Below are 13,569 nucleotides of genomic sequence, written 5' to 3' on the forward strand. Positions count from 1 at the left end.
CCTTTTGAACCATCGTATCGGAAAGTGAATCGCTGCTCAAATTCATGAAAACATAATTATGAGTAAATAAATGCGTTTTAATTCATTGTAGCGTTGTAAAAAGTGACATCATATTAGTAAACATTATTATTTTGTGTTTATTTTTTTCTCCTTAAATGTTAAAGAACAAAAAAGCTCGGGTAATATTATCTTCTAAAAATATGAATTAAAATTGTTCACTATGTCATCTTATGTGGAAAAATGTGTTTTGTGCTGCATCATTGTATTCTATTTATTTTTAAATGTTACAAATCATTTTCTGGAAACGAACAAAGCTTCGACACCATTTTCGGTGTAGTGTTTCACGGGCCGCGAGTTTGACGAGATTTGAACCGTCGTCAGACAACGATATCGTAACAATAAACTGACATTCACGAAGCGAAACATATAAGAATAAGGTGAGGTTGGGTGTTCCTGTATTTTTGTCGTTCTTAATAATATTCTGTTAAAAAAATTCTTGAAAATAGTAGGTGTTAGCGTGTAAGCTAGCATTAGCTTACCACATTTATTTCAGACATAGCGGTTATTTCAAATTTCTTGCCGTCAAATTAAAACTGTTATAAAATGCTGTATGTTCAAAAGAAGTTTAATACCATTCTTAACTAAATAGCACGGGTAAAATGCAATTCTTAAATTTTAATGTTTTTTTTTTAAATCTGTAATGCTGCATCTTTGTAATGAAGATATTTGTACAGAGTGTTTTCACGCCCTCTCCAGGAACCATCACTTCTCGTGGTGGAGCCTTCGTGCACCTGGTAGGGTCTTCCATGGCAAATTGGTCTAAGACTAGGGGCCGTACTAACAATGGTTCACAATGACACCATGAAAAACGAGGAAGAGGAAACGTGACCCTGCCCGGATCAAGCCCAGGGTCCTGGAGCCGGTAATGGACAGAGGACCCGTCAGTATGTGCCTAGTTGCTGGGCTTGCCACGGAGCCCAGTTGCGCACAGCCCGAAAAGGCAACATGGACTTTCATCTCCACCCTGTGGGCTCACCACCTGCAGGGGGAACTGCTGGGGTCAGGTGCGCTGTTCCATGGGTAGCAATGAAAGTCGAGGGCCTTGACAGACCAGACCTGGGTGGCAGAGTCTAGCTCTGGGAGTGTGGAATGTTACCTCGCTGTGGGGGAAGACCCGGAGCTTGTGCGGGAGGTGGAGCGTGACCAGTTAGACCTCCGTGCACAGCCTCAGGGACTGAAAATGAGTTAGCCTCCAACAGGGCTGTACTTTGTCGCAATTCTGTTTGTGATATTCATGGACAGGATATCAAGGTGTATTGGGGGGAGGAGGGTTTTCAGTTTTGTGGGCTCAGGGTCTCATCACTGCTTTTTACAGATGATGTGGTCCTATTGGCTTCATCGGCCTGTGACCTCCAGCACTCACAAGGTTGGTTTTCAGCCAAGTGTGAAGCAGCTGGGATGAGGATCAGTACCTCTAAATCTGAGGCCATGGTTCTCAGCAGGAAACTGATGGATTGCCTACTCTGGGTAGGGAATGAGGTCTTGCCCCAAGTAAAGGAGTTCCAGTACCTCAGAGTCTTGGTCACGAGTGAGGGGACAATGGAGTGTGAGATTGGCCGGACATTCGGCACAGCAGTGATGGTGTTGCATTCGCTTTGCTGTTGTGACGAAAAGGGAGGTGAGCCAAAAGGCGAAGCTCTTGACCTACAGTCAATCTTCATTCCTACTCTCACCTATGGTCATGGGGGTTGGGTCATGAATGAAAGAACTAGATCGCGGGTACAAGCGGCCGACAAGAGGGTGGCTGGTGTCTCCCTTGGAGATAGGGTGAGAAGCTCGGTCATCCGTGAGGAGCTCGGAGTAGAGCCACTGCTCCTTCGCACTGAAACGAGTCAGCTGAGGTGGTTCGCGTATCTGGTAAGGATGCCTCCTGGGTGCCTCCCTAGGGAGGTGTTCCAGGCATGTCCATGTGGGAGGAGACCCTGGGGAAGACTCAGGACTAGGTGGAGAGATTATATCTCTACACTGGCCTGGGAACACTCGGTATCCCCCAGTGAGGGGTGGTTAATGTGGCCCGGTAAAGGGAAGTTTGGGGTTCCCTGCTGGAGCTGTTGCCCCCTCGACCCGATCCCGGATAAGCAGTTGAAGATGAGTGAGTGTTTTCACGCGAACCTTGAAGTAGTCATCTCGGCGGTACACCGCTATCCATTCTGTTTATACCTGCATCTGCTTTTAGTGTTCAAATGCTGTCAAAGTGAATTATTCACATCATCGGCTGCCACAGTCATCAAACAGAGAGCTGACCTGCATTACTATAGATTGCTGAAGGTGAAGTTTCAGTTCAGTTTCAAATCAGGGTGAAGTTTGTGGAAAAACTGTGTGAGAATGTGAAAGGTGCTTTTCTACAACATGACCGCTTTAATACTTATCTTATTGGATCAGAAAACATTTTATATTTAAATCTGTCCATTGAATCTGGATGACAAACCATGAATCAAACATTTTTCAGTTGTTTAAACCTGTGGGAGCTACATGCTAATTAAAGATTGTTAAGCCAAACAGAGCTTAAAGTTGGTAAAAGCACAAACTCCCACATTTGAGATTTAACAGGGACAGATATTAAAGCAAGTTAGCTTTAGTTTGAAAAGTATTTCACATATATCGTACTTGCGTGTGTGGCAGAGAAGCAGAAAACATTAACGAGGGAGAACAACAAAGATATAATCTGTGCGCTGTGGGTGACCTTACTTGTCCATTCGTCCTCCCTGATCTGTGACACTTTTTCCTCTAACTCAGCCACAAACAAACTGGTTATAGACATCCAAGCTTTTGTAGTTTTTCCAAGTCCTCTGAGAGCTCCAGGTGACAATAATAAATAATTCACTATGTGCATAACACCAGGCAGTGAACTCTCCCACCAGCAGATGTGAGGATTTCACATGATCTTCATCACCAGTTTCATCTTCATCTCATAGTGTGATACTGCGTCACTGCTGAGTCCATCTCTATATCTCACACCTGTCTCACAAAGTTTTGCCAACAGAGAGAGTAGAATGTGTGCTTCCGCTATTGTTTACTCGCTAATGCCTCACACAAGGCCTAAACTACTGGCGTGCCAAACATTCTCACATTAGTGAAAACACTCTATTGTATTGTGCGTAATGTATTTAAAATAAAATAATCAGGCAAAGTTGTCATGTGGCGCATGTCCCCGTTATGTTTTGAACAGCTTTTTGGACTTGTTAGATATTGGTGTCAAATTATTCACTCAGGTACATCAGTATTTGGACAGTGACATTTGTACTGGTATGTAATTTTGCCTCTGTACACATCCACATTGAAACTGAAATGAAACAAATGCAAACAAACACTACAAACAAATGTGTCTGTAGTGTAGACTTTTAGATATAATTCAAGAGGTTTAACAAAAATATTACATTAGTGGTTTTCAAATTAGTCATTTTTATACACCATCTCTGCATTTTCAGAGGCCACGAGTAGTTGGGCAAATTAAATAAGCTAAACAATTTAAGATAAAGTAATTTTCAAGGCTGCTAGGCAGTTCAGACATCAGGTTTAGAGCCCTGTACCGAGAACATCTGACACCGGTATTGTGCAGCACCTTTGCAGAAATGGCTGTAATTTTCATGTGTGCACAAAAAAGGAAACAATCAGTATGTCTCAGATTACATACTGCACAGAACATATACATTAATACAGTGTATTCAACTCACTAAATATGCCTTGGATTTCATTTACATCTATCATTAAGAAATAAGAACAGCATGGTTCTGTGCGGTATATCTGTCTGAACTAGGTGCTTCTAAAAAAATGAGTGAAACAAGGAGACCAGTGAAGGAAGCTACCAAGACACCCATGACAGCTATGGTGGGATAGACTTCTGTGAGTCATTAGAGAAACTGCATTGGCCACGTTTTGTCTGTTGTATCAGCAGTTATACAGCTTCATTGAGGAATGGCACAAAGAAGGATTTTCTTAAAAAGAAGGTGAGAAATTTTAGCTATAGTTTGCTAAAAGGTACATGGGACAGTCTGGCCTCAATTTGATCTGTTATCTTCTGTGGAAGTCCTTATGTTCTCCACTCCACCATGGAGGTGTAACTGGTGGGGCAACTGACTTAATGTTATTTTGGGATTGCAAGCTCTGAAGGATTCACCCTGCATTCACAAAAGCAATTTGTCTTTTCAGTCTGCTGGTATTTTCAAAGGCCGCACATGAGTTCTACAGAGGCAGCCAAGATGGGGGACATATTGGCTAATGAAGCTGATCTTCTTGGGATGATCAAGGAAGTAAGTCGAATATTTGGAATTCAGATCAGTTTTGTATGGATGACTGTGCTTATTTTCTAACCCTGATTTCTTTTGACAGTACCTAAGGTTTGGGGATTTTGAAGAAACACTTCGCAGTTTTGACAAGGAGTGCCAAAGCAAAGGCAGACTTGTCTCAAAACTTCAAGGGAGTGCTCTCAGAGACTCAAAGACTCGCGTTGTCCAGGTAACCCTTACCAAAAAGTAGTACATGCAAGTATGTTTCAAGTATACTTCCAGTTTACTTTTTATATACTTATCAGTACTATTTTTTGGTAAGGGAAGTCATGAAACATGTCATGAAGGTGGTTTAGTTACTTGTGGTGGAGACATTGTCAAGATTTTGTGAACACGGGGAAAAAGTGGAAATGGAAATTACTTCTAGTGCTATGTCTATAACTTTATTAATTCTTTATTCATGAACAAAATGCTTTATGTATAAAAATGAGCAAAAGGAAGATAAAATCAACACAGATTGCTGTTAACACACAGTGGTTTGGACTTCAGACACTCTCGCGTTGAAAATCATTGAAGTGGTTCTCAATTTAATGCTTTGTACCCACCTTCCATTTATAACAGCTACTTGCACTCATGGTAGAGCTTCATGGTAGAGTACCACAATTTTTATTTTTAATTTTTAACAGAAAACGTGAGTCAAGTCTCCCCTCAGCCTTCTGGCACACTGCAACTGAAATTTCTCATCTGTTTTTTTTTTGTTTGTTTGTTTTGTTTTTTAAATAAGTAAGTCTTTCTTTGTGCCACTCTGCAACAAAGCTGTAACTGGTGAAGCAACATTGCCCAGTTTCTCCCATGACATCCATGGAAGCTTGTAACTCTTTCAGAGTTGCCATATGTGTCTTGGAAGCTTCCCTCACTATTGTACCAAAATAACAATCTCTATTTCTTACTGATTGATTTAAATTAACTTTAAAAGACATTCAGTGACTTGGAAGTGTTCTTGTATCAATTTCCCGAGGTGTCAAAAGTAGAAATATATATAGATAGAATATAGAGTATATAGATATATACTCACCAGCCATTTTGTTAGGTACACCTTGCTAGTACCAGGTTGGACCCCCTTTTACCTTCAGAACTGCCTTAATTCTTCATAGCATAGATTCAACAAGGTGTTGAATTTCTCAGAGATCATCCATATTGACAAGATAGCGTCACGCAGTCAGTTGCCCATTCAACCAGAATGCCCATTCTACTCAGACCTCTGACATCAACAAGGCATTTTCATCCACCCAAAAGCTCCTGACTGGATGTCTTCTCTTTTTTGGATCATTCTCTGTAAACCCTAGAGATGATAGTGCATGAAAATCCCAGTAGATCAGCAGTTTCTGAAATACTCAAACAGCCCATCTGGCACCAACAACCATGCCACATTCAAAGTCAGTTAAATCCCCTTTCTTCTCCATTCTGACACTCGGTTGAACTGCAGCAAGCTGTCTTTACCACGTCTAGATGCTGAAATGCATTGAGTTGCTGCCATGTGATTGGCTGATTAGCTACGTATTTGTGTTAACAAGCAATTGAATAGGTGTACCTAAAAAAAAAAGTGGCCTGTGAGGGCAGATTTGTTGTGCTTAAGGGTACACATATTTGTATTGATTTTTCTTGCATTGCGTGTCTAGTTTGGGCCTGTGTTTTCAATATATATATATATATATATATATATATGTAGTACCGTATTTTCCAGAGTGTAGGTCGTTTTTTGTTTTCTTTTCTTTTTCTTTTTTTTTACTAGTTTAGGAGGTCCTGTGACTTATACTCATCTGGTATAATTTATATACCAAAACATAACATGTTCATTATTATTATTATTATTATTAATAATCATCATCATCATAATTTAAATAATTATAATCCCAGGAATCAAAACGCTAGACAAAATAAACAACAACAATAAAAAAAATAAGTACTAATAATAAACACTGCACTACACAGGTGCAGAAAAATCACAAATTAAAGAGATGATAATACAGAAAAAAGGTACAACTTTATACTGCAGTCTGTGTTATTTTCCGGAAAAGGCTGTTCATAAAAAGAAGCGCTCTACTTGTGAATTTGGATGTAATGCACTTATTGAGAGATGATACAGTTTTGAATAATTTGACATTTAACTGATATTGCACAAAGACATACTGTACTTCTACCAAGTACTATATGTCGCAGAAGCCTCATATTAGCTGTCTCAGACCTACATTGCATTTAGTACCAGGACCATTCTATATACACAGTTGTAGAATTGTAGGACTTGGACACTACATGAAACCTCTAAAATTGTCATCTGTACAATGTGGATAAAGACAGTGCAGTATAGCATTCCTTGAGCAGTAGTTGGTTTTTATCAGACGTTATTTTTCTTTGTCCCAGCTCTAAATGGGCTGCTTAATGAAATGATCATCATGCCTCATTTGAATAAGAATGACAATTAAAATAGCCAGAGAAAGACATTAAAACAATCTTCCTGTCAGTACCATGTGTAACACATTTTGTATTGGTTGTCCATTTCCAATCTGTCTGTCACTAAGGGTGCATCTTGAATTTTGACAGTTGTATTGCCAAGCCTGCATTGAATTGTGTTATTTTTTTAGCCCCTTAAGCCCTAGAGCCTATTTCATCAAAAGCACATACCCATACATTACTGTATGATTTATTTCTCAGCCTGTACAAGGTCAAAAATGCAAAAGTTTGGATCAGCTAAAAGATAGGTCCTAGGGGATGTCGTGGATGAAAAAAAAATTGAAAGTAAATAATACTTGGAGTAAATGAGTTTTTTTTTCCCAAAAATGAATTCCGATTATGTCTTTATTTGCTTGGCATTTCAGCTGTGGTTAGTTGATATGTGATTGAAGTGGATACTTTTGTAGAGGAGACCTTGCTTGACATTTTGATGTATAATAAGTGTATGCTGATATCAGCATTGGTTAGTTATGAATGTTCAAATGTTCCAAAACAAGGCAAGTCCCCAAATTTGGGGACTCCAGGGTTTAAGAGGTTAAATGAGTATTGTGCTAATGTGAAAAGTCTATTACTGCACAGAAGAAATAATGACCTCTTGCAGAAGAATCATAAAGGATTTATAAAATATACAAGTAGGAAACATATAAGTTTAAAGTCAGACCTTCACTACAGGTTGCTTTCTTCATAATGAGTACGGACAGTGATATCATTCATTATGTAATGAATCGTGACAGCTGTATGGTGATATGTATTGTGTCGTGGAGCAGGTGTATTGTTACACCCCTACCTTTCACTGTCTCCTCTTCACACAGAATGAGCTCCTTAACTGTTTTGATGCTGGAGACTACAAGGTGTTCTTTGAGCTGTGGGGAGAGAATATTTCCTCTGAGGTAAAAGACACAGATTCTGAGGCCCAGAAATTGGAGTTCTACCTGCACATCCACTTCACCATCTACCCACTGAAGAAGCACTTGGGTAGACAGGTACCAATATCAGCTTTGTATTTTCCTAATGAAAGCATTGCACTTTGTGACTATCTGCCACCATCCCATAGTATTGCTCAAGAAATACGTACCACTGCGGCATTCAGTGCCATTTCACAAAATGTCCACCAAGCTGTGCTGCAGGTATTTTCAAGCATTCTTTTTTATTCGTAGCACCTATCTCACTCACTCACTCATTTTCAGCTACATACTCCAATTAAGGGGGGGGGGGGGGGGGGGGGGGGGGGTTGGAGCCTATCCCAGCAGGCATAGGGTGTGAGGTGGGGTACACCCTGGATAGGACGCCAATCTGTCATAGGCCCCCCATATACTCGTGTGGTTGTTTGTCCTGGTATATTGTACGGTTGAGGTCCCGTCTCCTTGGTGTTTCAATTTTCATCACTTCAAGGTTGTTGCTGTTGCCACTTGGCTTTTGTTCTTGTCTGTCTTCATGTTGTTTTGGTGATCGGCCCTTCCTGATAGAAGTTGTCTCTTGGCTTTGATTAGGATGTTGTAGGCTGATCGGGAAGGGCGGATGGGGGTCACGCACGCACACCACATTCACTCATGCACTACATACTATCTGTCTTGCAAAAACAAATTGCATATCTGTGTATTTATCTATATAAATGGTTCTGCCAGTGTGGCTTTTAACATTATATATATATATATATATATAAAACCATTTATATAGATAAATACACATACATCAAATCAGATCAAATCAATTTTATTTATATAGCGCCAAATCACAACAAACAGTTGCCCCAAGGCGCTTTATATTGTAAGGCAAAGCCATACAGTAATTATGGAAACGACTCCCTGTGAGCAAGCACTTGGCGACAGTGGGAAGGAAAAACTCCCTTTTAACAGGAAGAAACCTCCAGCAGAACCAGGCTCAGGGAGGGGCAGTCTTCTGCTGGGACTGGTTGGGGCTGAGGGAGAGAACCAGGAGCTGTGGAGGGGAGCAGAGATCAATCACTAATGATTAAATGCAGAGTGGTGCATACAGAGCAAAAAGAGAAAGAAACACTCAGTGCATCATGGGAACCCCCCAGCAGTCTAAATCTATAGCAGCATAACTAAGGGATGGTTCAGGGTCACCTGATCCAGCCCTAACTATAAGCTTTAGCAAAAAGCAAAGTTTTAAGCCTAATCTTAAAAGTAGAGAGGGTGTCTGTCTCCCTGATCTGAATTGGGAGCTGGTTCCAGAGGAGAGGAGCCTGAAAGCTGAAGGCTCTTCCTCCCATTCTACTCTTACAAACCCTAGGAACTACAAGTAAGCCTGCAGTCTGAGAGCGAAGTGCTCTATTGGGGTGATATGGTACTATGAGGTCCCTAAGATAAGATGGGACCTGATTATTCAAAACCTTATAAGTAAGAAGAAGAATTTTAAATTCTATTCTAGAATTAACAGGAAGCCAATGAAAAGAGGCCAATATGGGTGAGATATGCTCTCTCCTTCTAGTCTCTGTCAGCATTTTGAATTAACTGAAGGCTTTTCAGGTAACTTTTAGGACAACCTGATAATAATGAATTACAATAGTCCAGCCTAGAGGAAATAAATGCATGAATTAGTTTTTCAGCATCACTCTGAGACAAGACCTTTCTACTTTTAGAGATATTGCGCAAATGCAAAAAAGCAGTCCTACATATTTGTTTAATATGAGGATTGAATGACATATCCTGATCAAAAATGACTCCAAGCATACATGCATGCATATATATATATATATATATATATATATATATATATATATATATATATATATACACACACTTGTGTTGTAATAAATGAAGGGAGGTACTGTTTTGCATCATAAAAATTAGTTCACATGGACGAAAAAACAAAACAAATTTTTGTCTCCAGGGCCAAGCTGAGTTTGAGAAGAGGATTCCCCCCTTCAAGCAATACCTGGACACTCGTGGAGCAGCTATGAGCCATACCATGGAGTTTATGCCTTACTATGTTTTACCGTACGTCCCAAACCCTGCAGTTCACCCTTCCTTCAAAGATTTTTTCCAGGTAATTTAATTTCATAGACAGGGACAAAGAACATTTTTTAATAAAAATAATGTTTTCTAGGCCCTAGATTGAGAGGGAGTCTTAATAATTAGAAATGGTGGTGTAGTTGTTCTTTTGGGGTGATTGTAGCTTTGTGTGATTTATTCATAAACTTATAGGCAGGTAAGGTGATCTGTTGTCTTTGTGTCAAAATATCCTTGACCATTAGACTGAATTCCAAATTGCTGTTGATCCAAAGCTTGGATAAAATCAAGTTGGACATCTGGCTGTAAAAACCTCACTAACAACCAGAAAGCACATGAACTCTCCATAGGAGTGGGAAAAGATGTAGAAAATAAGAAGGTACAATTATTCACCTGTGCAGCATTATTATGGAATACAAACTCAGTCTGCCAGCTAGTTCTTACACATGAAACATTATATGACAGTACTTCTATTACTTGAATGACCAAAACCACATTTCCTCTTGTCTTGTATAATGTAGGATTCCTGGATGTCACTGTTAAAGGAGAAGCTGGAACAGTTCTTATCAGTGATATTGAGACCACCAACCACTCCAAGGCTGCTGACTTTATATGTATCCTTTTTTAGTGGCAGGCTCGTATGGTATTCATATTCTCAAAGGTGTGGTGTCATATCAGAAGGTCCATAAATGCAGTCCTCTTTCAGTACTACAAATGATGGTACTGACTATATTCATGCATGACAACAACAAAGGAAGATTTGTGTATATAACCTACATAATAACAGGGGATAGTTGTCTTTAATTTTCTGATAAGATCACTATGAATTTGCCAAGAAGCCATATTGTTTGCTGTACATGTAATCCATTATAGTAGGGTGCCTACTTAGCTACAAATCGCTATGTTTGATTCCTGGTTGCAGTTGACTGTCCAAATTTCCCTGAGCTAGGCACTTAGTCTTTACACTTCTCCACCTTGAGGTGTGTTGCACTCACACATGGATTGTGTTGGTGTAACGGATCAACTATGAGCCACAGATTAATTGCAGAGTTTATGTACATAATAATGTGAAGTGCACATTGATTGTCACAGTGACTTGTTTTTAAAGTACTGCCTAAAAGTCAATACAGATGTCCATGAAATCCAAGTGTAAAAAGTATGTCCCTTCGACCTCTCCCTTGTTTTTACTCGGGGTCACTACAGCAGGTCCGAAGGGGGAAAAAAGCTGTGCGTTCATGTGAACGGAGTATATTGAAAGCACAGCCTCTGCCACCCGCCTCATAGTCCACTAGAGACAACCTGTGAAGCTCGACACATGTCCGAGTTCAAGCATGGAAATAATCGCTCCAAAATATCAGGAAGATGAGGATGAAATGTGCACACTGATCTCATTGAGATTGTTCAGAAGAGGGCTGAAGAGTCTACTGAGTACCAGAATAGGACTTTTCTCGAATTTTGCCAAGTGGTATTTGTCCTGAAAGGGCTATAGAAATAAAGTTATTATTATTGTTGTTAATTCTACCTGGTTCTTATTGTAATCCTGTCCCTAAAGTACAAATTCAGAGTATTCCTCAAATTGAATTTATTCAAAGTCACGTCAAAAAACAGGCCTGGGTTCCCACAGATGTAGCCCACACAGGGGCTCCATCTTGTGAGAGAACCCGAACAAAGCCAACAGGTAGTTTTTATCAAAGACAATGTAATACAGTGGGTGACTTTTATTCCTACAACAATTAACCTTATTGGCTCATGTAGACAGAGGGGAAACCCCGCCCTTTGTCTTCAGCCCTCAGTTGTCTGGTACCTGGTGGAACCCCACTCTTTTGTCTGCTGCACTTTCTGATCAGATAAAACCAGTTCAGACCAGTTGACATGCATACTTTAAACAGATAACTAAAACTCACTAAAAATATAACCATTTAAGCATAGCAAATACTTGATATAGTAAAAGATAAACACACAGATATATCAAACATTATCATCTTACCAGTGTAGACATTTTTTTTTAAAATAAGAATTTGCAATTATAAAGTCAGGTCTGCTTTGTTTTATTTATTTATTAGTTTTTATAATGACAGGTTATTTTTATTTAATAGTGCTGTTCATACAGTGAGGCAAAAGAGTATTTGATCCACTGTCAATTTTGCAAGTTTTCCCACCTACAAAGAATGGAGAGGTCTTTAATTTTTGTCATAGGTACACTTCAACTGTGAGAGACAGAATCTAAAAAAATTCAGAAAATCACATTGTATGATTTTTAAATAATTAATTTGCATTTTATTGCATGAAGTAAGTATTTGATCACCTACCAACCAGCAAGAATTCTGTCTCATCAATGGATCAAATACTTTTTTGCCTCACTGCATTTCAATTTAATATAAGCTGCTGTCGAGTCCAAACCATGGGTTTTATGAACTGTGATACCCCTAATTAACTCACCCACATGAATATGGGGTACAAAAGATGTAGATAAAGAAGAAGAAAGTCCATACGTATTTGGACAGTGCCAGTAAGTCCATCATTTTGGCTGTACACACCTTTGGACTAAACAAATCCTAGTTCTAGTACAGGCTTTTGAGCTTTAATTTCAGGGGTATTATTTTGTCCAAATTGAGATAAATGTTAAGGAATTACAGATATTTTAAGTGGAGCTTCAGTGATTAATTGGTTATTAATCAACGATTGATTATATGATTCTTTTTTTAACCAAATTCTTTGATTTCATATTCTAAAATATAAATGTTTTCTGTTTGATTTTATTAGTTTTCTCCTTTCTGTTAGTAAATTGACTATCTTTGGGCTGTAGGCAAAACAAGACAAGGCATCATTTTGGACTCGAGAAAACATTGATATTCGTCGTCATTTTGTCATCACTTTTTATGACGCTAACAGCAAATTGATTCATTGGTAGATTATTTTCTTGAGGAATCAGTTATGAAAATAATTGTTACTTTTAGCCTTAAATTTAAAAGAGTCATTTTTATAGGCTCAGTAATATTTGAAAACATGTCCATTTGTCTGTTCTGTAACCAGATGTGTCTTGTTATTTGCAAGTGAGCACATAAAATGAGTTGAGGTGATTTGAAGTGTGTAATTGTTCCATTAGTTATCTTACTGTAAATCTGCTAAATTAGCATAAGAAAAAATACATATCAGTGAAAACATTGCGCACACATAATTTGGACCTGCCCAGCCCTCTGCCAACACAGAGATCTGCTTTTAAAACTCAAATGCGTAGAAAGTCTACTTCAGGGTGTATTGAAGAACTCATTAACATTCATCCTTTTATTCAAACCTGATGGCTTCATATCCTGCAGATTGCAGACACATCCTGTCTCATTTGAGCATGATGACATGAGTCTGAAGCTTGCACAAACACGGGTTCCTTCATGCTCTGTGGGCATGAAAACTCAAACGTTCGTCTTTAGTTTCACCATAAATTAACAGAAATAATTTTCTTTCTTGCATGTACATGTAATTAAACTCATATTTGTCACCAGTCATAAAGAATATTCCCTGCAGGGAAAATTTCAGTGTCACTGAGGCAGCGGTTGAAAATATGCAGAACGACCTGACAGAGCTGATCTGCACATTCCAACCATTTTTGTGATGCTACAGAATGAAACATTAACTCTATTGCATTTTTAAAATTTACTACTGTCTCTGGGGTTCCCAAATAGAGTGTATTCCAAATTTGAGCTTTATATCTGCATTTTTAGCTGAGATAATGCCTTTTAAAAATTAAAAAAGTTCCAAATGCGTTCGCGAGTGAAAAATAGGATTGTGGGTACCCATTTATC

General features: G+C 39.0%; 1 protein-coding gene across 2 annotated transcripts in view; it reads left to right on the plus strand.

Annotated features, from left to right (window-relative positions):
* The first annotated feature begins 323 nt into the window (after positions 1 to 323).
* LOC117518769 (lisH domain-containing protein ARMC9) overlaps positions 324 to 13,569 on the plus strand; it is a 139,800-nt gene continuing 126,554 nt past the window's right edge. For both annotated transcript variants that reach the window (XM_034179997.1, XM_034179998.1), the window contains exons 1-6: positions 324 to 437; positions 4,210 to 4,310; positions 4,390 to 4,515; positions 7,610 to 7,780; positions 9,651 to 9,806; positions 10,291 to 10,383. In XM_034179997.1, coding sequence (XP_034035888.1) covers positions 4,236 to 4,310; positions 4,390 to 4,515; positions 7,610 to 7,780; positions 9,651 to 9,806; positions 10,291 to 10,383 — 621 coding nt within the window. In that variant the 5' untranslated portion in view covers positions 324 to 437; positions 4,210 to 4,235. The remainder of the gene's footprint in view (positions 438 to 4,209; positions 4,311 to 4,389; positions 4,516 to 7,609; positions 7,781 to 9,650; positions 9,807 to 10,290; positions 10,384 to 13,569) is intronic.

The sequence above is a fragment of the Thalassophryne amazonica genome, chromosome 10 (genome assembly GCF_902500255.1).
Source record: "Thalassophryne amazonica chromosome 10, fThaAma1.1, whole genome shotgun sequence".
Classification (NCBI taxonomy): Eukaryota; Metazoa; Chordata; class Actinopteri; order Batrachoidiformes; family Batrachoididae; genus Thalassophryne; species Thalassophryne amazonica.